General features: G+C 46.6%; 1 protein-coding gene across 3 annotated transcripts in view; it reads right to left on the reverse strand.

The window, feature by feature from the left end:
• Positions 1-26,239, reverse strand: part of helz2a (helicase with zinc finger 2a) — a 192,760-nt gene that overhangs the window by 93,723 nt on the left and 72,798 nt on the right. For all 3 annotated transcript variants that reach the window (XR_015080626.1, XM_086005343.1, XM_086005342.1), the window contains exons 3-8: positions 22,715-23,833; positions 21,430-21,613; positions 21,185-21,292; positions 10,676-11,184; positions 4,433-5,062; positions 1,798-2,587 (exon numbers count right to left, since the gene is read on the reverse strand). Coding sequence is in view for 2 of the 3 variants with exons in the window: in XM_086005343.1 (XP_085861469.1) it covers positions 1,798-2,587; positions 4,433-5,062; positions 10,676-11,184; positions 21,185-21,292; positions 21,430-21,613; positions 22,715-23,721 (3,228 nt within the window). In the remaining variant the exon portion in view is untranslated. The remainder of the gene's footprint in view (positions 1-1,797; positions 2,588-4,432; positions 5,063-10,675; positions 11,185-21,184; positions 21,293-21,429; positions 21,614-22,714; positions 23,834-26,239) is intronic.

Genomic DNA, 26,239 nt, shown 5'->3' on the forward strand with positions numbered 1-26,239 from the left:
CCTAGTTCTAATTTTAAGATTATGTGCTCTTGCTCTTGATTCCCGCAGGAAATAGTTCCTCTGTATCTACCCTATCAAATCCATATAACATTTTAAACACCTCAATTATATCATTTCCAAACCCAATTGGAAAATGTAGGCACGGGCACCAAAAGACAAGAGTGGGCTATCATATCCATCACTATGATGAGCAGGGAAAAAATGTATTCTATGTAGAAAATAAATGAACACACTGCTGGTAATAATTAACAATAGCACTAAAACTAAGCTAAATGACTTGTCAATTTCCTCACTGCAGGATAATCCTATCATGTGACTCACAGGGGGATGTTTTGCAATTGTAAATCAAAATTAACAGAGAATTTAAACTCTGTCTTTCATGGAACAAAGAACTACACCAGTTAATTGCTGAGTTTCTAAATAATATCACAGGCAAATTTGGAACAGTTTAACTGAACGTGACCTGGTTAGACTTGGAGCCTGAAAATTGTTGCATCAGACAGCAACAAGGAAATGTTTACACAACATGATCACAAGAAAGCTGATAAAGAGCCTGCTGTAACCTTTAATGCTGCCTCAAGATACAATAAGCATGCTTTCCGCTGAAATATAACAGATAGAAAAGTTGCATGTTTGTCAATTTAGTTAACTGATATTTCAATGCAGTGGATGCAGATAATACACTGAAGCTAGACTAATGGTATACAAACTTCTAAATTAAGCTTCATGTAACTTGGATTTTGTGACAACATAGAACTGCATGCAAAGCATCTTTAACTAAAGCTTTTAAAGGGACCATGTGATCTTGCAAAATAGCCATAATTATGTGATGATGTAACTCAGAGATAGTTATGCTTGTGCATGTATTAGGTTGGTTTTTGAAATTATAAAGAGATTATTGTAATTGAGACTGAATTGACAAAAGTACCCTGTGCTCCCAGGAATGAGCCTGTGGCATAAAAGTTGAGAGCTGTGATCCCTTTCTCTGCCACAGATAGAGCTTTGCCTTATGGTGTACCTTGTTTGGAGATCTGACTGCAGCAACAGACAGAGCTCCTCCAAAGCTTTATGACTGAAGCACAACCTCCTGAGAGACAGAGTTCCTGGGAAAGGTTTTGTAAAGTGCATCTGAGTCTATAGATCCTGCTAGATGGGTAATGCTAGAATAATCTGGCTCTTTTCGGGTGCTGCCTGATTAATCTAGTTTTCCTTATAGTTCCCTGCTACCCCTCAGCCTACCAACACCTGCATATAGATCTTATTAAGTGGAATTCCCAGTGGGAAACCCACTGTGCAGTTCTCAGATACTAGCTCAATAATTGTGTTGAAATAGAATGCTTTCCAAGGGTAATGCAAAATGTAAGAGAAAGCTTCCCGAATATGACAGTGATTTTTTTCCCCAATACCTGCAGGGAGTCCCAAGAAATGGTAAAAGTCTCCACAAACAATCTCAGTTGCTCAATGTCCCCTTAACTAAGTAGTTCTGCCTTGATGAACATGCCTTGTAAACAGTGTCACACATTCTCAAAGGTGGATGGAAAGGCAGAGTTCACAGAATAGAACTAACTCTGTCACTTGCACGTGGCTGCCACTGGGAGAGTGGGCACTCCTCCAGCAGAAACCGGTGTAAATTGGCCCTGTTAGAAATTTTTGGCATCACAAAGGCATAATTATTGCCACAGGCTATTCCTGGCTGTTCCAGAAACTTAAATCTACTCCCAAAAAGCTCCTTTCAAGGCAACCTTATTCCATTACAAGTTGTTAAGTGGCTTCAGTATATACGCTAAGCTGTATTACCTGAAACCCTTCGGTAGACACAACACAAACTGTCCTTGGATCCTGTTCGCCCCACTCCGTGGGCCAGTTTTTCAGAATAGAGACTACCTTTTCAACAACTTGGAGAATTTCGGTCTCATTGTACCAGGATAACTTGGAAGAGCTGAAACTGCTGCTCCCATGAACATGGCAAAACATCAGAGGATAGAACACAGGGTGACATGGAACGCCTCCACTTGCTTGAATGGCATCGACCTTTCCCACATAAAAATGCTTTGACACAAAGTCAATGATCTCTTTTACAGATCTATAGTTTTCCCTGAAGATTATGCGGCTTTTAGATGCCTTGTCATGTTTTTCCTTCTGATAGTATTGGAACAGACGATTGAGCAAGGTGTAGTCTGCCATCTCGCTATCTTCGATGGAAAAAAGCTTAGGTGTCACCTGCATATGATCTCCTGCCAGGACAATTCGTGTTTTATTGCCTGCTATGGCCAGTGGAATCAGTGCATCACATTCCAACATCTGAGCTGCTTCATCGATCAGAATATGTGTGAAAAAGCCAAGGGGCAGTTTGAGTTCAGAAAACAATTTTGCCTCCATGCAGGTGGTGATCACTATACGGTATGATTCCAAGGTACTTCTGTCAGGCTTTATAAATGAACTGTTTGAATATAAACAGTATTGTTTTGTGATGGCATCAGTATGAATGGGGTTTTGTTTCGCATATTTCATTCGCAGGGGTCTTCCTTCAGGATGTCCAGAACAGACATGGTAATGAAAATATTCCTTGACGTACAAGTCTGCAGCACTGAAATGACAAGGCAAACAATGATGAGCTCATTAATTAGATCTAAGCACTTTATTTAAGGTATTTGATAACTTTTAAAAGTGTACATATCCACTTTGAAGCATATGGTTTCATACTCCAGAATTAAACCAATCATTCTATTTAATCATTAGCTGTGGGTACAACAACTTGTATTTATATAGCACCTTTAACGTAGTAAAACGTCCCAAGGCACTTCACAGGAGTATTATAAGACAAAAAATTTGACACCGAGCTAAGTAAGGAGAAATTAGGGCAGGTGACCAAAAGCTTGGTCAAAGAGGTAGGTTTTAAGGAGCATCTTAAAGGAGGAAAGAGAGGTAGCGAGGCGGAGAGGTTTAGGCCGGGCATTCCAGAGCTTAGGGCCTAAGTTCAAAATTGCTCCAATTTTATTAAACAACTGATCATTTTCAACCCTATACATACTTTATGCTCAACGTTTTAAAAAATGCAGGTTTCTAATAGCAATCAGTTGTTAATCAGATGTTGATTGGTTGACTTTTCCCATTCTACAAATAAATGATTTTGCTCCACATTAATTTCCATTATTTTACCCAATAGGAACAAGGAGACTCAATAATCTATCAACTGACAAGAGTTTTAATTTGTAATATTAAGTTTAGTGAGCGTCTTATTATAATTATACCCCATTTTCAAAAGTACCTTTTACACTTACTGTTCATGAGCAATACTCTAATAAACTAGAGTCTCTCTCTACCAATGTTCCCTCTAGTTTTTGTTCCATGTGCGGTCCCTTTATATTTGCTGCACTGTATCTTCCAGCAGCAACAGCTTGTGAGCGGCCTGCGTGGGACCTCCCAATTGATGCATGACCCTGCACCTTAGGGGCAACATTAGTCTCTACACATAAACCATCCTACAGTGCAAAACCAGAGATCATTCAGAAATCACTCACTATCCATGCTGGGCTTCAGAAGAATTTAAAATTGAGCTGTATTGTACAGAACTGTTCTGCAACCCTAAATATTATAAAGGGAGATACCTGTACACTTATCTTTGTGCTGCATCCTGGTGATGCTTGATGCCAAGCACAATAACAAGAAAATCTACCCCTTGTTGGTCATTCCAGAGTTATCTTAATCATAAAACCTTGTTGGATTCTTAGCTCAGTCTCTTCTTTAAATATTATTTGGCCTAGTTAGATTATTCCTGAAGCAGACATTAGCTTCCTGTTGAAAATTAGAGAATATTTTCCTCTGTTAAAAAAAAATTAGTTTTGGAAACGTTTAATAATTTGATTTAATCATTTTGATTATTGCTTTACCCAATAAAAGATACCCAATATAAGAACTTTTGTTCTGGAATAACTCTCACATTAAGAATGTTGATGCCAGAAGTCTAGCACGAACAGCAATGGAGGGCAGTGCATAATTCTCTATCTCTCCCAGTTACACCATTGAGAACATACATGGAGGCTGGCTGAAAAATATAGTTGGCATTGACTGTCTTACATTGGAACTTGAGGAATGGGAGAGGTAATCTAATTCTTCTTAGTTGTTTATCCAGAATACAGGTACTAGTAAGAACAATATGAAGTGAAAGAGATTGACTGACTGTATACTTGGAACTGTGCTTTTAACAACAGTGCTGAATGAAGGTGCTTTGCTGATGTTTCATGTGCATATTGTTATTTTCACTGTGTGAAATATCGCCAGCCAAAACTTTGAAAATAACAATAATCGTGAGCTTGGAGTTCATTGAGAAAGGTTATGTGCTGTTCTGAAGTTGTTAAATGTTTCATTAATGAAAGAATTGCTGTATTTTCCTGTTAGAAAGCAGATAATAACAAAATAATGCACTACTCACCTGTTGGTGTCAGTGCACAGCAGCAATCTCGTGCCTGGTTTCTTCACTATTTCCAATGCTGCTGTTGCCAAGGTAAAGGTTTTTCCAGTTCCAAAAGGACCGTAAATTAGAAGAGGGGGGGCTATCTTTTCTCCAAAAGTTTGTCCAGCAATGAAGGCAACAGCAGCGCGTTGCTTTTGGTTTCCAGTCAGAATAGCATCAGTAAACTGAGGAATGGAACAGGTAGCGATGTCTGGGAAAATAATCTGCTTGTTTGGAAGCATGTCCACAGCTTGATGTCTGAAGCAAAAGGAAAGCCGGTCTAATTGGAACTGAATCTCTACGCTGTGACAGCTTCCCTTGTGGAAAGCAAGATCAGTGTAGCATCGTGGTGACAGCATTAGAGCAATGCGATTTTCAGTGGTAGCCGCACCAATGATGGCAGCCTCATAAACTTCATTATTTAAGGAAGGGTTTGATGCTAACAGCACAGTTTTAACTGCTCTCTTGAACAGGAAGCCTTCACTTGTATTAGTCAGAGCAAGAGGGGCTGGAACAACGGCAAAGAGTTCTCCAGGTTGTGCAATCATCAACCCTTCAGTCGTATCTTCCAATATATCACTGATAGAAATGGTCACCCGTAGACTGAGCCTATCAAAAAGAAATTTGACAGTTGTGTTTAAAAAGATTAATACACTAGAAGTTTTTGTTTTCTGATGGTCTTTTTACAGCTATGTGCACTTATGAAAATTGACACAGCACCAGAAAAAAGTACGGCCTAGAAATTGGTTTGCGCGCATTGGGTGCAGGGAACAATAATGGGCCTTGGGCCTCATTTAAATGAGACTAGCGAGCTGCAGACACCTGCTGGGCATCCCCAGCCAGCTCACCGGCGAAGAGGACTTCAATTTCGGGCTGTTGCGTCATCAGCAGTGGCCCTCGGGTACGTCCTGGGAGAAGGGGGGCAGCGATCGGGAGAGGATGGGGGCAGTAATCGGGAGAGGGTGGGGCAGTGATCGGGAGAGGGTGGGGCAGTGATCGGGAGAGGGTGGGGGCAGTGGTCGGGAGAGGGTGGGGCAGTGATCGGGAGAGGGTAGGGCAGTGATCGGGAGAGGGAGGGGGCAGTGATCGGGAGAGGGTGGGGCAGTGATCGGGAGCGGGTGGGGCAGTGATCGGGAGAGGGTGGGGCAGTGATCGGGAGAGGGTGGGGCAGTGATCGGGAGAGGGTGGGGGCCGTGATCAGGAGAGGGTGAGGCAGTGATCGGTAGAGGGAGGGGGCAGTGATCGGGAGAGGGAGGGGGCAGTGATCGGGAGAGGGAGGGGGCAGTGATCGGGAGATGGTGGGGCAGTGATCAGGAGAGGGTGGGGGCAGTGATCGGGAGAGGGAGGGGGCAGTGATCGGTAGAGGGAGGGGGGCAGTGATCGGGAGAGGGAGGGGGTAGTGATCGGGAGAGGGTGAGACAGTGATCGGGAGAGGGAGGGGCAGCGATCGGGAGAGGGAGGGGCAGTGATCGGGAGAGGGAGGGGGGCAGTGATCGGAAGAGGGAGGGGGCAGTGATGGGGAGAGGGAGGGGGCAGTGATCGGGAGAGGGTGGGGCAGTGATCGGGAGAGGGTGGGGCAGTGATCGGGAGAGGGTGGGGCAGTGATCGGGAGAGGGTGGGGCAGTGATCGGGAGAGGGAGGGGGCAGTGATCGGGAGAGGGAGGGGGCAGTGATCGGGAGATGGTGGGGCAGTGATCAGGAGAGGGTGGGGGCAGTGATCGGGAGAGGGAGGGGGCAGTGATCGGTAGAGGGAGGGGGGCAGTGATCGGGAGAGGGAGGGGGTAGTGATCGGGAGAGGGTGAGACAGTGATCGGGAGAGGGAGGGGCAGCGATCGGGAGAGGGAGGGGCAGTGATCGGGAGAGGGAGGGGGGCAGTGATCGGAAGAGGGAGGGGGCAGTGATGGGGAGAGGGAGGGGGCAGTGATCGGGAGAGGGTGGGGCAGTGATCGGGAGAGGGTGGGGCAGTGATCGGGAGAGGGTGGGGCAGTGATCGGGAGAGGGTGGGGCAGTGATCGGGAGAGGGAGGGGGCAGTGATCGGTAGAGGGTGGGGCAGTGATCGGGAGAGGGTGGGGCAGTGATCGGGAGAGGGAGGGGGCAGTGATCGGGAGAGGGAGGGGGCAGTGATCGGTAGAGGGAGGGGGCAGTGATCGGGAGAGGGAGGGGACAGTGATCGGGAGGGGAAGGGGGAGGGGCAGGGATCGGGAAAGGGGGGGCAGTGATGGGGAGAGGGAGGAGGCAGTGATCGGGAGAGGGAGGGGCAGTAATGGGGAGAGGGAGGGGCAGTGATGGGGAGAGGGAGGGGTTAGTGATCGGGAGGGGGAGGGGGCAGTGATCAGTAGAGGGAGGGGGGCAGTGATTGGGAGAGGGAGGGGACAGTGATCGGGAGGGGGAGGGGCAGGGATCGGGAAAGGGAGAGGCAGTGATCGGGAGAGGGTGGGGCAGTGATCGGCAGAGGGAGGGGGCAGTGATCGGGAGAGGGAGGGGTTAGTGATTGGGAGGGGGAGGGGCAGGGATCGGGAAAGGGAGGGGCAGTGATCGGGAGAGTGTGGGGGGAGTGATCGGGAGAGGGTGGGGCAGTGATCGGGAGAGGGTGGGGCAGTGATCGGGAGAGGGTGGGGCAGTGATCGGGAGAGGGAGGGGGCAGTGATCGGGAGAGGGAGGGGCAGTGATCGGGAGAGGGAGGGGGCACTGATCGGGAGAGGGTGGGGCAGTGATCGGCAGAGGGAGGGGGCAGTGATCGGGAGAGGGAGGGGTTAGTGATCGGGAGGGGGAGGGGGAGGGGCAGGGATCGAGAAAGGGAGGGGCAGTGATCGGGAGAGGGTGGGGGGAGTGATCGGGAGAGGATGGGGCAGTGATCGGGAGAGGGTGAGGCAGTGATCGGGAGAGGGAGGGGGCAGTGATCGGGAGAGGGAGGGGGCAGTGATCGGTAGAGGGTGGGGGCAGTGATCGGGAGAGGGAGGGGGCAGTGATCGGGAGAGGGTGGGGCAGTGATCAGGAGAGGGTGGGGCAGTGATCGGGAGAGGGTGGGGCAGTGATCGGGAGAGGGAGGGGGCAGTGATCGGGAGAGGGAGGGGCAGTGATCGGGAGAGGGAGGGGGCAGTGATCGGGAGAGGGAGGGGGCAGTGATCGGGAGAGGGAGGGGCAATGATCGGGAGAGGGAGGGGGCAGTGATCGGTAGAGGGTGGGGCAGTGATCGGTAGAGGGTGGGGGCAGTGATCGGGAGAGGGAGGGGACAGTGATCGGGAGAGGGAGGCGGCAGTGATCGGGAGAGGGAGGGGACAGTGATCGGGAGAGGGAGGGGGCAGTGATCGGGAGAGGGAGGGGACAGTGATCGGGAGAGGGAGGGGGCAGTGATCGTGAGAGGGAGGGGACAGTGATCGGGAGAGGGAGGGGGAGCTGACAGTGATCGGGAGAGGGAGGGGGCAGTGATCGGTAGAGGGAGGGGGCAGTGATCGGGAGAGGGAGGGGACAGTGATCGGGAGAGGGAGGGGGCAGTGATCGGGAGAGGGAGGGGACAGTGATCGGGAGAGGGAGGGGGAGCTGACAGTGATCGGGAGAGGGAGGGGGCAGTGATCGGTAGAGGGTGGGGGCAGTGATCGGGAGAGGGAGGGGACAGTGATCGGGAGAGGGAGGGGGCAGTGATCGGGAGAGGGAGGGGACAGTGATCGGGAGAGGGAGGGGGAGCTGACAGTGATCGGGAGAGGGAGGGGGCAGTGATCGGTAGAGGGTGGGGGCAGTGATCGGGAGAGGGAGGGGACAGTGATCGGGAGAGGGAGGCGGCAGTGATCGGGAGAGGGAGGGGACAGTGATCGGGAGAGGGAGCGGGCAGTGATCGGGAGAGGGAGGGGACAGTGATCGGGAGAGGGAGGGGGCAGTGATCGTGAGAGGGAGGGGACAGTGATCGGGAGAGGGAGGGGGCAGTGATCGGGAGAGGGAGGGGACAGTGATCGGGAGAGGGAGGGACAGTGATCGGGAGAGGGACGGGGGCAGTGATCGGGAGAGGGAGGGGGCAGTGATCGGGAGAGGGTGGGGCAGTGATCGGGAGAGGGAGGGGCAGTGATCGGGAGAGGGAGGAGGAGCGGTCAGTGATCGGGAGAGGGAGGGGGCAGTGATCGGGAGAGGGAGGGGGCAGTGATCGGGAGAGGGAGGTGGTCAGTGATTGGTTGGGGGGGCAGTGATCGGGAGAGGGAGGGGCAGTGATCGGGAGAGGGAGGGGGCAGTGATCAGGAGAGGGAGGGGGTCAGTGATCGGGAGAGGGAGTGGGCAGTGATCGGGAGAGGGAGGGGGCAGTGATTGGGAGAGGGAGGGGACAGTGATCGGGAGAGGGAGGGGGAGCGGACAGTGATCGGGAGAGGAAGGGGGCAGTGATCGGGAGAAGGTGGGGTCAGTGATCGGGAGAGGGAGGGGGCAGTGATCGCAGAGAAGGTGGGGTCAGTGATCGGGAGAGGGAGGGGGCAATGATCGGGAGAAGGTGGGGTCAGTGATCGGGAGAGGGAGGGGCAGTGATCGGTAGCGGGAGGGGGGCAGTGATTGGTAGAGGGAATGGACAGTGATCGGGAGAGGGAGGGGGCAGTGATCGGGAGAGGGAGGGGGCAGTGATCAGGAGAGGGAGTGGGCAGTGACTATGTCCCCTAGTCCTAGATTCTCCAACCAGTGGAAATAGTTTCTCTCTATCTACCCTTTCAGTTCCCCTTAATATATTGAAAACGTCGATCAAATCAGCCCCTAATCTTTTAAATTCCAGGAAATACAAACCTATTTTAGGTAATCTCTCCTCATAATTTAACCCTTGGAGTCCAGGTATCATTAAAGTAAATCTACACTGCACTCCCTCCAAGGCCAATATATCCTTCCTAAGGTGTGGTGCCCAGAACTGAATGCAGTACTCCAGGTGTGGTCTAACCAGGACTTTGTATAGCTGCAGCATGACTTCTAACTCCTTGTTTTCTAGTTCTCTAGATATTATTTTTTGTACCTGTCCATGATATTTTAATGATCTATGTACATGGACCTCTGAGTCTCTCAGGGGTTTAAGGACTGCTGGTTATGCCTCATGTAGGCCACGTTTTCCGGCCGTGGTGCCCTCGCTGACACTGGCATTTGCATGGGGCACACAGTACCTGCACCACAAGAGGAGCAAATCTGGCTCAGCCAGATAGCCTGGCACCTGCCCCACTACTAGGGGGGTGCCCAGGCCCCGTTTTCCCCATCTCCTCAGCTGCAAAAAAATATTGTTCATTCATCAGGTATCCAGGCTGCCAGCTTAGCATGAACCCCTCAGTGGAGCTCATTTACACCCCACCAAAGCTTTATCTGACTGGGCATACTACACTGGGTCCCGAATGAGCCTGGGAAGTGTGAACTCCTGGCTCAGGGAGCCTCCATCCCTGGCTCCGTCCCCCTGAGCTGATTTGCCTTGTTAAGGGCAGGCAGAGTGTCTGCCCCTTACACGCCAGGCCAGACAATTCTGGAAACGGTGGAGAACCAGCACAACTGAGTGGGTTCCACCAGTCTGCCATCAGTTAAAGGGGGAGTCCAGTGGAACACCTGAGGAAATTTGGAGCCCAGATTTTCCTTGTGCCTGGCGAGTTGAGCACCTCATTTTTCTGAAATAGTACCCGTGCCACGTGCTGGTGAAGAGAGACAGAGGGCAATTAGGCAGACCAACTCATGGTGTAGGGAATCAGGGTTTCGGTTCCTCAAACAATGGGGTAGGCTTATACAGACCAGATGGACTCCACCTAAACAAAAGGGGGTAGAGGTGTTTGCTGGCACAGCAAATAGAATAGACGGGGAGTGTTTAAAGATGATGGGGCGGTTGCGGTAGGTGCAAGAGAACACTAGTACCGGTTGGAGAAAACCTTAAGGTGTACCAGTGAAATCACAAATCAAAGATTAATAAATATTATTCTAATTGGGGGAGATGAACTAAGTAAAAATGGCAATAAAGTAAATGGGAAAGGTATAAATCATTGGCGCCATGCTTGCATTAATGCAAGAAGTCTGACAAATAAGATTTATGATCTGGAAGGTCTTGCAGGGGTTGAAAGATTGAACACAATGAGCGTCACAGAGGAGGCCATCCTCTGCAGGAAAAGGGTAACATCATTCTTTTATTTAGATCCAAATTTACCGACTGTCTAATTCTGACTCTACATATAAAGGGCTTGAATGGGACTTTATTTATACCATCTGAGCAGCTTTCTTGTCAGATACTGTACCTTGAAACTATGTCTGCTTCTGCTTGTTCCTCTCGGTACAGGAAATTGTGCATTCTTTCTCTGTAATTATCAGGTGTTATTGGAATTTTTGTCATGTCCTTGACTTTATATTCCAATGACAAAGCAGGTGGCTTGTATTTCTGCAACACCAGAAGCTCATATTCGGTTTTCTCCGTGCAAGGCACTATCCTTCGATTGCCACTGTGCCACATCTCTAGATTGGCGAATTGGAAATCACTGCTCGGGTTTTTAGGTGTTTGGAGAACATCCTCTTTACTGACATAAATTTTCCTGACAAGCAGAGGTCGGCTTCCAAAATCGAAAACAATCCATTGGTCATAAATTCCTAAATTCACAGCTTCAAATGAGACCCTAACGTAATAGGAAGTTGTTGACGATTGGAATTTTCCACCTTCAGCACTAGAACAATTCTTTGGTAAGCCTTCTCCTTCCAGGCAGAATATTGCACCAGGTTCTCTCTTTAGCAGTGCAACATTCAGCAATGGTTTCTGCACACATAATAATAAAATAACATCAGTGATATTTCTCATTCCATTCAGACTTGAGAGATTCAACATTTTTTTAAATAAATAGATACAAACCAAGCAGCCTGTCTGACAACATTTATAATCATTCACACAGAAGCACTGCTCACAGTTCAACAAAAATTAGCAGCCTCGCTCAGAGAGGTCATAAGAATGGTTGTGTGAAATGTAAAATCTTCCACTTGTGCATTAGAGGGTGTTTCTTTGAGATTAGGATTAAGGCACATTGCTGGGGCAAAGAAGTGGGAACTCTACTCTGCGTTTATCTGTGCTATACCTGTCCTGGGAGTACTCAATGCCAACACTGAATTATAAAAGTGGGAAAGTCTTCCATTTTCCAGCACTGACATCTTGATAACCATAAATTTCACCAAAAAATACAAATGATCAAAAAGCAGAGGAACACCGAAAGCAAAGAAAGGTTGCAGTCATAAAATTAAGAGACTGAGCTGTTCAGCTTCTGTGGTGGCATAATGGCCACTTTAGACATTCAAATGAATTAACCCTTTGGCCTAGAAATTAGGTATGGCCCAGCCAGCTCAGTTGCGCCCAAAAGTTTGCGCAGCGCCCGGAGCCCGTTGCACCTGCCAGAAATTCACTTTTAGCGCCCCAAGTCGGAACCGGGCGCTGTTCCAGGGTGTGCCCGCCTCCGCTTGGGGCGCTGAAAGTGAATTTCAGCGCTCCAGCTGCCGCTGCGCCACCCGATGCGGTGCGGCAGGCTGGGGTACTGCAGGCCTCCTCCTTCTCTTAAGGAGGAGCTGCCTGCAGCCGTGAGATCGCCACTGGATTCTGCCGGCAAATGAGCCCGGCACCACGGAGAAGTGCCGGGCTCGCGGGAATCAGCCACCAATGCCGCGGGGGGGGTGGTGTAGGAGGCCGGGGAGGGAGGTGCGGGCAGGCGGCCGCCAAAAAAGCGGCCGGCCGCACCTCCACCTTTATGCGCCCCACTAACGCTGCATGAAGGCCGTGTTTCACGAACGTTGTTTGCGGCCGCTGCGGAAGAGGCGGCTGCAACTGAATATGGGCGCCGGGCCGGCATCGGGGCGGAACCGGGGCGCTGCGCACACCGATGACGTCATCGGTGCCGGCGCAGCGCTACCGGCTACCGCCGCCATTAACACTGCACTCAATTTCCACGCTACCAACCCCGCCGGCGCAGAAGACCTCTTTAGGTGCTAAGTGGGCACAAGGCCCACTGAATTTCTAGGCCTTTGTGTATTGAAAAACCTTACAGCTGTGTGTGTGTGATCGCGCCCCCTTATGCTGTCCTGGCTCTATGCCTTCACGGTCCAAATCATCAATTTACCATCTTGAAGCAATCACAGTGCAAATAGTGGGTGGCAATGGAAATCAAAGCTGGAGCCTCATTCTGTGTTGTAAGAAAGGGGGCGGACTTTCAATTTTAATGGAAAGGAAAATCAGGCGGGGAGTAGAACAGCACCACACAGACCTGGTAGGCAACGTTCCCTTTAAATTTTTGGGGTGCACGGCCCCTTTAACGGGCTGCGTGGCCCATACAAATTTCCACGCAAATGCGGTTATTTTTTATAGAAAAGCCGGTGAACAGCCTGCGCGGGACCTCCAGAGCGCTGCGCGGCCGCGCAGCTTAACAGGAACATTGATGGTAGGCCTCAGGTTCAATGTCTGATGAGTAGCACTCTAACTAGCCTCAGTGCCACAGGGCTACGGAGGGAAATTGAGGCAGGGCTCCTGCTTCTGATTGCTAGCCAGTGACTTCTACCAGAAAATGCCTGCACGTAGACATCAGGTAAGAACAGGGTCTGGCTTGGCTGTGATTCCTCTCTCAGTCACACAGCCTGCCAACACTCACTATCTGGGCTCATACATGAAGTATTGCCACTTGGGTACGATACTGGAGGACAGCCAATGCCCATGGAACCATACACGAGCATGAGTCAGCACCTTCAGGATAGGATGGCAGAAAATTGGAGTAAAGACTTTGAAGGAAACACCCAATATTTACATTGAAGAAAACTATATTGTTTTCAAAGTGAACCTAAGCTACAGCCCTGCCTTATTACTACAAATATGACAATTTACAAGATTTTTCCAGATTCCAACCCATGTTCTATAGTCCCATTCATAGATTATGTAGAACTTAATAGTGAAGAGATAGATGCCTGATAAAAAAAAAAATAACTTTATTAGACCTTGGTTCAAGTTTACATTGAAGCTGTGCTTGTGGAATTTATTCTAGGTCTGGTTCTGGAACTTTTTTATTAGCACATGAGGTCTAAAAAATCTTGCATTACAGAGCGGCAGTACGTAGATGTATGTCTTCAGTTCTCCATGGGATGAATTCTTAATCTTGGCTGTTCTGTTGAAAGAAGGTACCAAATAGAGGCCTACTGCTGCTCATGGGAATATACAGAAATCAGCAAGGAAGTCATCATGGAACACTCCTATTTATCTCCTGGTAACGAGATCACATGCAACACTGGCAGATGCATGAAGCAGGCTGTCCCCTTGCTTGGTAAATGGTCTTTTAAAACAGAAGCGGCACATCCCCATATTTTAAAATGGGTAGGGGGATTGATAAATTACAGTTTAATTTTTTAAAACATATTTTATATATAACTGAAAGCATTTTTAAGTTTACACTTTAAATAAACTAATGAATAACAAACAATAGTAACATGCTTGCAAAACAAGCAATAGTAGTGATTTTATATCACAAGGGACTACGATAGATTTCACTGAGGAGCTTGTGTAGAATTTTCCAAATAAAGCAACAACAACAATAACTTGCATTTATATAGCACCTATAACGTAGCAAAAGGTCCCAAGGTGCTGCACAGGAGCGTTATCAAAAAACAAACTTTGACACCGAGCCACATATTAGGGCAGAGGTCAAAGAGATAGGTTTAAAGGAGTGTCTTAAAGGAGGAAAGAGTTGCAGAGAGGCGGAAATGTTTAGGGAGGGAATTCCAGAGCTAGAAGTCGGCCCCACCCACAAAACTGTCGTTTGGGAACTCAGTACATGGTAATAAACTGCAATTAGATAGAAATTGCCCGTCAAGAACTTGTTCCTCAGTGGAGTAGAAGCCAATTCATTATTCATTTAGAAATATTGGGGTAGCGTTTCCGCTTGTTTGCACTGTTTTTTTTTGGCACAATTAGGCTAAAATTGGCATAACCCGCGCAAAAGATCGCTAATTTTAAGTGCAAATTATATTCAGCGCAAATCGAGTTTCCGCGATTTTTTGTGCTGGTTTAAACAACATCGTGCCAGAAGCCAGCCCCGCCCACAAAACTGGCCATGCCCCCAGGATGAATTAATCGCCACTGCAAGTTTCCGCTAATTGCGCTCGTTTGCGGGCCCCCGAGGAGGCTCTAAAAATTAAGCCGGTTCTTTTGGGCACAAGGACACTAATAGGCATGTTTTAAAAGCTTTTGAATGTGATTTTTTTTAATTTGCTAAGAAACTGACTACTGTATCCCGATACAACTAGCAAATGGTTCTGTATATTTTTAAAGTCATTTTCAGTCGAATTACTCACAGGTGGTGGATTGACACTGTGATTAAAAATGCTTATTTTTTGGGAAAAACCCATTTTCAGCTATATTACATTTTAAAACGCTGCCCATTTGCGCTGGTTCATGGCAAATTTTACGTTTGCTGATATGTAAATGAATTTGAGCGGAAATTCAAGGACAAAAAACACTTCTCAAAACTAATGCAATTCTGGGTGCAATTTATGGCCAGATCGCCAATTGTGCCCAAAGCGGAAACGCTACCCCATTGCCTAGAATGATGTCATCCTTGTTTACCTTGAACTAACTAGCATGGGTACAAGAATACGCTTTGCTTTTTGCTGAAAATTCCACAGTGCAGAAGCTCTTTTTTATCCGGCACCGACGGGACCGACGCGGTGCCGGTTGATCAAAAAGTCCGGATTAAAGAGAGGTATACTTACCACGGTACGAGAGCTCCGTACACAGCCACAGGTGCAGGAGCCCTGGTTACACGGCACTTGTGCAGGAACCCCAGTTACGCAGCCACAGATCCAGGAACCCCGGTTACACGGCACTTGTGCAGGAGTCCCGGTTACATGGCCACAGATCCAGGAACCCCGGTTACACAGCCACTAATATATAGTAAAACTTACCTGAACCTACTCCTGAATTTTGCCGGTTAAGAGAGAGTTTCCTGTATATTGCTTGTCTGTTTAGTTCTGCGTGAACCTGTGTATCACTAGTGTGCTGTATCATGCTTACTCTATTAAATAAACTTCAAAATGTTTCAGACTTTAGCCCATGGCCTCACCCATGTTTACAATGCAAATAGCACTATCTGTGTTTGTGAAAGTCCAAAGAGTATAGTGACTGGAAAAGCCTTTACCCAGAATTTACCAGCCTCGGTCCTATTTCAATATGTATTAGATTTTTTTATCATTAGTTGTATTATCTTTTAGCAGTGAGAGAACCCAAGTTTGGTTTGGATTACAGTAAAAAAAAATTCTAATGCATCTAGTTCTTGTAGTTGATCCAAAAAGTCAAGTTTATGTTCATAATATTTGGAGATGATTGATTCTGAAACTCCTCCCACTTATAGTAATTTATTGTACTTCCTGCTGTTAACATGTCAGTAACACTAGAAATGTCATAATATATATTGAGAGGTCTTATTGCCGCAGGATAAGTTATTATTTCAGAATCAGAGTCAGTCATTAGTTTTTTTTTTACTTTGCACGAGCTGGCAACTTGTAAAGGTCGATGACCTTTTGTGAAAAGAAAAACCTCTTGACATCTAACCTAGTTGTATGCTGACATAATTTATTTGCACAACCCCTGGTTCTCCCCAACCCAGCTAACTCAAATAGTCTATTGGCATGGATATAGTCTCGTCCCTTCATTATTTTAAAGATCTCAATCAAATCTCCCCGAAGTCTATTCTGAGTGCTGACGAAAGTTCATCGTCCCGAAACGTTAACTCTGTTTCTCTCTCCATAGGTGCTGCCTGACCAGCTGAGTATTTCCAGCATTCTCGGTTTTTATCCCCAAAGTCTATGTTTTTCTAGAGAAAAATACCAAGATCTCTAAGCCTAGTGTGGTAACTAAGACCCTTTAACGTAGGTATCAATCTGGTGGCCCTCATCTGAACCTTTTCCAGGGCCTCTATAACACCCATCAGGTAGGGGACCAAAACTAGACACAGTTTTCTAGGCAAAGCCTAACAAGGGTCTTATAAAAGGATAGTATAGTGCTTATTGCTTTATATTGGATCGCCCCAGCGGCAGTACATTCTAATACTCTATTAGCTTTTGCTATAGCCTAGTGGCACTTGTCATGAACCTCTATAGATTCATGTACTCGAACACCTAGATCTTTTTCCTGCTCAACAGTCTTTAGTTCGGAACCCTTTATGGTGTACACATGCTTGGCATTAGCCCTACCCACCTGCATAGCACTACATTTATCTATATTAAATGACATCTGCCACATGTAGGTCCATTGTCCCATTGTATTTAGATCTGATTACAGTCATTTTTTCTCCTCTAATATGCTAACACTCACACAAATCTTTATGTGATCCACAAATTCGCGAACAGTTTCCCCAAATACCTTTTTCAAGTCATTAACAAAGATTGTGAAGAGCAACAGTCCCAACACCAATCCCTGTGGAACTCCACCGGAACCTGTCTCCATTAAAAATGCGGGTGCGGCCATTTTTGGGCACGTGGGGGCCGGACGCAGGGAGTGAACTCTGTACCAAATGCATAGGCCCAAGGTGCATCAGATATTGGGCCTCCGGCCATTCTATCACTCAGCTAGTGGGCTACAGACACCTGATAGATGTCCCCAGGCAGCTCGCCGGCGAAGAGCAATTGAAGATTGGTCCACTGCAACGCTAGCAGCAGCCCTCAGGTGAGTCGGTTAAGTGGTTAAAGGGGGGCGATTGGGAAGTTGAGCGACCGGGAAGCAGGGCAACCGGGAATGGGGCGATCGGGGAGGGGGTGTAATTAGGATGGGAGGGTAGCAGTGGCTGGGAGGAAAGGTAGCAGTTGGTGTTGATCGGGGGTGGTTACGGCGGAGATCATGGGGAGTGTAGCGGCATTGACTGGGGGGGGGAGGGGGCAATGGTGGGCAGCAGTGCCGCACATGCTTTGAATGTGGGGATACGCCAGATCCTGACTGAGGCTAAGGAGCAGGAATTCCTAGCATAGGAAGTTCATGCCTTTGGCTCTGTCCACCTTGCCATCATTTGCGTTGTAAAGGGAAAACTTTGGTCTGCCCTTTACAAGGCAAGGAAACCTCCAGAAACGGCAGATATCTGGCACAACCGTATTTCCGATGAGCAATTTGTACAAGGACAACTTAGTGATATAGTTTTTCATTCTATCAAATGTTCCCTTCTAGTTTTTATATATAATCTAACTTCTTGTCAGTTTTTCCTCCTGTTTGCCCCCTTCCTACTCTCCAACGTTCTTTGACTATACAAACACATACACACAATGGCAATCAGGAGCAGGAAACCTGGATGATTTTCCCTTCTTAACCCAAGGTGCTGAGGCCAAATGTAAAGCCCTACTGCTGGATGGGACCCTTTTAATCTAAGTTTTAAGAGGGAGCTTATATATGTATATGTACACACATATGTGCACGCTTATTGTATTATTTGTAATAAGCATAAGAGCATAAGAATTAGAAGCAGGAGTAGGCCATATGGCAATTTGAGCCTGCTCCAACATTCAATAAAATCACAGCTGAACTTCGACCTCAACTCCACTTTTCCGCCCAATCCCCATATTCTTTGATTCCCCTAGAGTCCAAGGGGGAAAAATTCAGTTTGCTTTGCGTTTGCGCCTCCCGTTAGCGCCCCAAGGGGACGCAAAGCACTTAGCGCCTGGGCGCGGCAGCGGCAGCCGGTAGTGCCCCGCAGCGCTGCACCTCCAGTAATGACATCATCACCATGCGCAGTGCCCTGCTCGCGCCCCGGCCACAAACTTGACTCGCACCCCTTGACACTATGTCCGACAGGGTCAGGGTGGCGTTTTTGTGGCCAGGGTGGCGTAAATTAAAGGGCAGATGCTGGGCAGCCATTTTTTTTGGGCCGCCTGCCAGCACCTGCCTCCTCTCGCCTCCTCTTGCGGGGTGCCGGCCGCAATCCATCAGCCCAGTACTCCTCTTGAGTGACGGGATCTTTTGACGGCACCCCTCTCCCCGATAGTCCAGCAGGGCCCCGGTGCGTGCTGTGCTAGGCCCCTCCCCTTTAATCAGGGGAGGGAGGCCTGCAGTACCGCGGCGCTACGTGCCGACGTGCGTGGCGTTGTTGCACGTAGCACCGCGATATTGAATGGGAGCGCCTCAAGAGGGAGGGGGAGTGCTTCCAGTAGCACCCCGCCTCCTGCTTGGAGTGCTACCATTCAATTTCGGGCACGGGGGCGCTAACATTTTCAGGGCGCTTAAAATAGCGCCCCGGCGAAGTTATTGCCCCAAAGGGGGCACGAGCCAATTATTGCCCCCAAAAATCTATCTATCTCAGCCTTGTATATACTCAACGAATCAGCTTCCACAGCCCTTTGGGGTAGAGAATTTCAAAGATTCACAACCCTCTGAGTGAAGAAGTTCCTCCTCATCTCGGTCTTAAATGGCCGACCCCTTATCTTGAGACTATGCCTCTTAATTCTAGACTCTCCAGCCAGGGGAAAAAAACTCTCAGCATCTACCCTGTCAACCCCCTCAGAATCTTATATGTTTCAATGAGATCACCTCTCAATCTTCTAAACTCCAGGGAGCGTAGGCCCAATCTACTCAATCTCTTCTCATAGGACCACAACTCATCCCAGGGATCAATCTAGTGAACCTTTGTTGCACCGCCTCTAAGGTATATATGTCCTTTCACAGATAAGGAGATCAAAACTGTGCATAGTACTCCAGGTATGTTCTCACCAAAGCCCTGTACAATTGTAGTAAGACTTCCTTACTCTTATACCCCAACCCCCTTGCAATGAAGGCCAACATGCCATTTGCCTTCCTAATTGCTCGCTGTACCTGCATGTTAACTTTCTGTCAGCAATTTTTTCTTAGGTACCATAGAAATAGCTAGTGTGGGAAATGGAAAAATTCAAACTGGTGAAATTACAGTCATTCCATTTTACCAAGTTTAAAATCCTTTGAACAGTGGTTCTCCATGATAAAAGTAAAGATCTAAGTTGGCTCATTAATTAATTATGAAGCATTATCCTAGTTATCTTTGCAAATCAATTAAGAATTCGATAGACTCTGGAACAGTACCCATGGATTGGTGGGTAGCTAATGTTACTTCACTGTTCAAAAAAGGTGGTAGAGAGAAAACGGGGAATTACAGACCAGTAGGCCTGACATCGGTAGTGGGGAAAATGCTAGGGTCCATTATAAAAGATGTAATAGCAGAGCACTTGGAAACCAGTGACCGGATCGGACAAAGTCAACATGGATTTACAAAAGGTAAATCATGCTTGACTAATCTACTGGAATTTTTTGAGGATGTAACTGGTAAAATAGATAAGGGAGAACCAGTGGATGTGGTGTATTTGGATTTTCAAAAGGCTTTCGATAAGGTCCCACATAAGAGATTAGCGTGTAAAGTTAAGGCACATGGGATTGGAGGCAAAGTATTGACTTGGATAGAGAACTGGTTGGCAGACAGAAAGCAAAGAGTTGGAATAAACGGTTCTTTTTCCGAGTGGCAGGCAGTGACTAGTGGGGTACCGCAGGGATCGGTCCTTGGGCCCCAGCTATTCACAATATATATATTAATGATCTGGACGAGGGAACTAGATGTAATAGCTCCAAGTTTGCAGACGACACAAAGCTGGGTGGGCGTGTGCGCTGTGAGGAGGATGCTGAGAAACTCCAGTATGATTTGGACAGGTTGGGTGATTGGGCAGAAGCATGGCAGATGCAATATAACGTGGATAAATGTGAGGTTATCCACTTTGGTGTCAAAAACAAGAAGGCAGATTATTATCTGAATGGCAATAGATTGGGAGAAGGGGAAGTGCAACGAGATCTGGGCGTCCTTGTGCACCAGTCGCTGAAGGTAAGCATGCAGGTGTAGCAGGCGGTTAAGAAGGCAAATGGTATGTTGGCCTTCGTAGCGAGAGGGTTTGAGTACAGGAACAAGGATGTCTTGCTGCAGTTGTACAGGGCCTTAGTGAGACCACATCTTGAGTATTGTGTGCAGTTTTGGTCGCCTTATCTGAGGAAGGATGTTCTTGCCATGGAAGGAGTGCAGCGAAGATTCACCAGGCTGATACCTGGGATGGCAGGAATGACGTATGAGGAGAGATTGGATCGATTGGGCTTGTACTCGCTGGAGTTTAGAAGAATGAGAGGGGATCTCATTGAAACTTATAAAATTCTAACAGGACTAGACAGACTAGATGCAGGAAGGATATTCCCGATGGTCAGGGAGTCCAGAACCAGGGGTCACACACTAAGGATAAGGGGTAAGCCATTTAGGACAGAGATGAGGAGGAATTTCTTCACCCAGAGAGTGGTGAACCTGTGGAATTCTCCACCACAAAAGGCAGTAGAGGCCAATTCATTAAATATATTCAAGAAGGAGTTGGATATATTTCTTAAGGCTAAAGGGATCAAGGGGTATGGGGTGAAAGCAGGGACAGGGTACTGAATTTGGATGATCAGCCATGATTGCATTGAATGGCGGAGCAGGCTCGAGGGGCCGAATGGCCTACTCCTGCTCCTATCTTCTATGTTTCTATGAATGATTATTCAACATTACATGTAGTTGCTACTCCATTCATTTACCAGAACATTTAATTATTTATTGTACTTGATGAAAACAAAACTGGGTTCACACACAGTACTGCTGTGCAATGAGTGAGTGTTCTATAAAATTGTTGCTTCTTATCTTGTCTAGGTGTGACAGTCTGTGTAAATACTTGATCTCATATCCATGTGATACAATACTTGAAAAAGAAAAGTAAGTATCTACCTGTGATTGTATCTGGAAGTTCCACTTCAGTTTAGATCTTCTGCTGTAATGGGGTATTCTTAAGTCACAATCGCATGAAATAGCAATGCCATCAATCTCTTCTGACATCTGCAAATTAATAAATAATATTAAAGCATCTGCAATAATAGGAAATATTAATCAGATTTTGAACATTTGAATAACGAGGAGACTGGATAACATTGACAAAAGACAGAAGTAACTATTGATGAAAGAAACCATCTTACAATCAGTACTTCATTCCCACAGTTCCTGTATTCCTCCAGTAATCTGTCCCGATAGGATATCAGCCCTTGTTTTTTTGCTGCTTTCCTCCGCTTCTGAGTAACCTCTGACCGCATTAGCCACTCTTCAAGTTCTTCCTGAGAGTGCGCGCAGATGCAGTTCTCACCAAATTCACAGATGTCTACCCTTTAAAATAAACCATTAAACATACTCTATAAAACCGGCAAAGGCACAGTAAATCCAAAGAAGGAAGGGACTATTCTTGCATTGATGGCCCGGTATCCCAGCAACATCAGTACTGGCTTCATATTCAAATGACTGGGTGTTAGATTCCTTAGGATAATGGGCAGAGCTTTATTAGCTATGACATTTTTGGCTGTCTACTAATAAAGCATCCTGCGGGCAGTGCTTTCTCATTCTCTGAACTGAAGGTAGCTGCTAGTTAGCAAAGATCCAGAATAAATAGAAAAAAAAATCTCAGGAATCTATGATGGAATTGTACTTTAAAGCTATCATTTAAATGTAAGTTGTTACAGATATTAATGTGCTAGGAATGAGGACTGATTTTAATAGGACAATAGAGCAATCAATTCACATTGATCAGGTTCTGGTTACTGGGGTAGTGACACAAGGCTCCAAAATTCTTCACAACATGCAGTTGCATCCAGATCTTACTGAAGCTACCAGACTTTACAAGGTCAGTGGGAGCATGTATGGGGCAAGAATATCTGACACGCACCAGGCATTGAAAGGAGGTTGCCTAAACTCACCATCCCAGCCATGAAAAAATGCCCCCTTTCTTCAGGGGTCTGAGCTGCTTCCTAGGCCTCGACCCCATCAGTGGGACCCACTTTGACCCATGCGGAGGTTGGTCTGCCTTGACTCACTCCGTGTACCGGCCTCCAAAGATTCATGGGTTCTAAATGAGCCAGGCAAGTGGGAACTCCTAATGTATGCCCTTGACTCCGACCCACTGATGATATTGTCCTAATAAGGGGCAGGCAAATCTCCTGTAAGCAGCAAAGAGCCAGTTTTGCCGGGTCTCTGTCATTTTCCAGGGGGTTCTCCCAGTCTACTGTTGGAGTTACAGTGGGAGACTGGCGTGAACCTCCATGGATTTTCAGGCTCAATTGTATCATTTCTAATTCAGGACTTTTCTCAATGTTACAGGAGCCTTTCTGCAGCAGATGAATTACTTACAATATTCCAGAAAGAATGAATATAGTCCTATAAAATTATTATTCATTCACTTGTGTTATTTTTGTAAATACCTAAAATTTCATTTACCTTGAACATAACTGAAATGTTTTGACTTTAAGGGGTGGTTTTCGGTGTTTCCACACAACTGTAGTGTCTTTCAAGACCATCTGAGCATGTTCTATGGATGAACAATGATTCTCAAACCTATCCTGAGAAGAAAAGATTACCAGGCAGACTCGACAATAGAATTGAACATTGTTTTCTGTCACCACTTCTGCTCCTTCTTGTCCATTCCAATTTAGTTGCTGGGATAGTTGAAGCAAGATAGGACGCTTCAAAACTCGTGTCCCTCGTGTCTCTGATTTCCATACCGTCAGTTCAACTTCACTGTGGGCAAAATTGCAATAATTGTAAGCATGGTGACATAATGCCCCCTGCAGTATATATTTGCAGTACTGCACTTTTTCTGGAGACGGGGCTGGTCTAATTTCATTGCATTGTTTCATACCATTGTTATCTGCAAGGATATGCACCAACAATGGACTCCATCCATGCTGTGGTGAGGATGTACACAAGCCATTATTGCTTTGATGGGCTATCTGCTGAGGCACACTGTAGAAACAAATTGCACACAATTCAACAAATTGTCCTTCAAATTCATTGACAATTTCTTCCTCAACGCTCTGTTGTTTTGGATTAGCTGTGTCTGAACATGATTTCCCATTGTTTACTGTTTCTGCCACCAACTTCTTTAGTTTGTTTTGTTCAGTATTGTTGTTTTTTTCATAGTTCCACACTAAAGCTTCTTCTTCACTCCAGGCAAAGGTGCAGCGATTCTGATGCTTCCTGCAGCCTGAGCTTTCCGTGTAGAACCAACATACTTCATAGCGCGTGGGATTAATGAAAGTTGGTCGTCTGCGAATTAGTCTCCAGCTGCCATATCTGTTCTGTCGCTTCCTGGCAACAAGATGGAGATGCTGACATTTGTGGTTCACATTTTTAAGGACGATGGCGTTCTCACTCGTCTTCTCGAAACATTGTGAGCAAATTAGCTGCAAATCAAGCACCTTGAACAGATCTTCAATTCCTTTCATTCTCCCTCAGGAAGGCTATGTAAATAGTGGAATTCTCTGTTGTTTGGTTTCCAATGGCCTGACGAGTAGTCAATGTTCTGCCCCTGAGTTAGAAAAGAGGTATTTACTAGTCCTGTAACAACAATAAGAAACATGAGAAATGTATTTTTTTTATAATACTTGTGTAAAGAAATATTAGTAGAAATTAAAAAACCTTTTTTATATTGGTACAATATCGCAATAACATTAATGGTATCACACTTTAGTTGAAAGCTTACTAAATGTTATAAACAGAACACACTACAGCCAGAACTGTCTCCACAATGACATTAGGAGCTGGATTCTACTCTGTGATTCCATCCAAAATTACAAATAGCAGAGGGTGGTGGAGCCCAGGTCCCTGGCAGATTTCCCTTCTGTCAACCTGTGCTCGCACCACTTCCTGGGGCTGCCTTTCAAGTCACAAACCATCCTGACTTAGAAATATATCACCGATCCTTCATCGTCACTGGGTCAAAATCCTGGAACTCCCTCCCTAACAGCACTGTGGGAGTACCTTCACCACACAGACTGCAGCGGTTCAAGAAGGCGGCTCACCAGCACCTTCTCAAGGACAACTAGGGATAGCAATAAATGCTGGCCTTGCCAGTGACGCCCACATCCCATAAATGAATTTTTTTTTAAACCCAGGAAGCAGCAGTAATGGCGCTGAGGTAACCCAATGGAGGGAGAGCATTTATAGCAGCCACCTCTTCCTCCAATCTGGCCTCCAATGCCTTTTCTCTGTCGGCCTCAGTATCAGCCAGAGCCTACAAGGCTGTAGCTCCAATCTGTGGCAGCAGTACTGGCATTTCCCTCGGGAGCGGTGGTTAGCTCCTTCTTGGTGACGGAATCCTGCCGGAGCCTGCCATGCATGGGAAATGACCACTGATCAGGGAATTGGGTCAGGTTGGGGCAGGGTTGAGGGGGGATGAAACAGAAGTCCTATCCCACTGCTAGTCCATCCCTTAAAAAAGACCACCCTAGATGTAACAGACATATAATGCTCAATTTTTCTTTCCAATTTTCTTCTGTCCTGTGATGAAAGCACTTACAAATGCCCCATAGTTCAGGGCATTGTCACCAATTATAGCAGCTCAACTAGCATGAACTAACTCAGCATAGACTAGAACCTTGGACCTTCCTGGTAGCATGGCTAAGTTCCCCACCAGTCAATGCACTTATACAGTAAGCTATTTGACTTGGAACTCTGTTCATTGTGAGTTGTCCAGCCAACCTCACTTGTGGAGATGTTTGTCATATCTCAATTCTGGTCGCTACTTCCCCTATGTTTTTATTTGCACCCTGAAAGGCTTCTTGTACAAAGTACTATATTTTTTTTGTATAAAGCTCTGGACATAGCCAGAAGAAAACAACAGCCCAGGTTTTGCTGGAGAAGAGCATCTCACGGTGTGCCCAGTTAGTTGGGCTTTTTCCCTTACCCTTCAGCTCGAAAAATGTTTGCCCTGTAGGTTGCTGGAACTGCGAGCTGATAACGGTGCGGAGAGGGCAGTGGGGCATTTGGGACCTTGGTGAACATCGCGACCAACAGTCTATCGCCTTAACCAATGAGATTTATAGATTGAGAAAGAAACAGAGGAATGACGGAGAAGGAAATAGGGTGAATTAGAGTCAAGTTAGGTACAGAAAGAGTAATAAAGAGAGGGAAAGAAAGATTGGATTAAGAGAAAGAGAAGAGTCAGAAAGGAAAAGTTAAAAAAAATTACATTTTAAATTTTAAAAATCGCCTACAACAATTTACTACCTGTAGAAATGAGACTCCACAGTTTAAACTGTTCCCTTTCTGAACCGGATAGATTGTTGGCATTGCAGGAACACAAATCTCCTCATTCAAAAGGTACTGATTCTGTTAAGTACCAGCCCTAGAATTTTACAGAAATTAATGTGCAAATGCAGAAACTTCATGAAACTCACTGTGTTAAGTCCATGAATGATTTAGACACGGACTAGCAGGAGTGAACACAAACAGATGTTTACTGGTGGAAGTCCATAACGAATCTAAACAACAGAGGCTCTCTAGCGCCTTTTATACAGGGGTGGTCACTGCCGGTACTGCAGTCTGAGACCAGTTATTCTCTTAAAGGTACATACACAACAATTCCTCCCCTTTTAGATAAACAGCACATAACATTCATTTAACAACTAATGATAACGAATTACAATCACAATTACTGTTGCTAGATACATTGGTTAAGTTTAAGCAATTATAAGTTCAGTCTTTGAGGAGGCTTCCTAATTCTGTCTGGATAACGCCTCTTTGGAGTATCAGGTTCTTCTGGCAATGTTGAGTCGGAATCAATGTCATTGTTTGGTTCATCTGCTTCCAATATTACCGGTTCTGCGGTAGCTGCAATTGGAACGTCGATTTCATTACCAGGTGTATCAGATCATGGTGTGGAGTTGACGTTTTCCAGTGATTCTAGAATCTGGTCAGCATGGCGTCTTACAATGCTCTCCCCAACATCCACGGTATACATGA

This window comes from Somniosus microcephalus, chromosome 13 (genome assembly GCF_052327205.1).
Source record: "Somniosus microcephalus isolate GS21.2 chromosome 13, FLI_Smic_1.0, whole genome shotgun sequence".
Taxonomy (NCBI): Eukaryota; Metazoa; Chordata; class Chondrichthyes; order Squaliformes; family Somniosidae; genus Somniosus; species Somniosus microcephalus.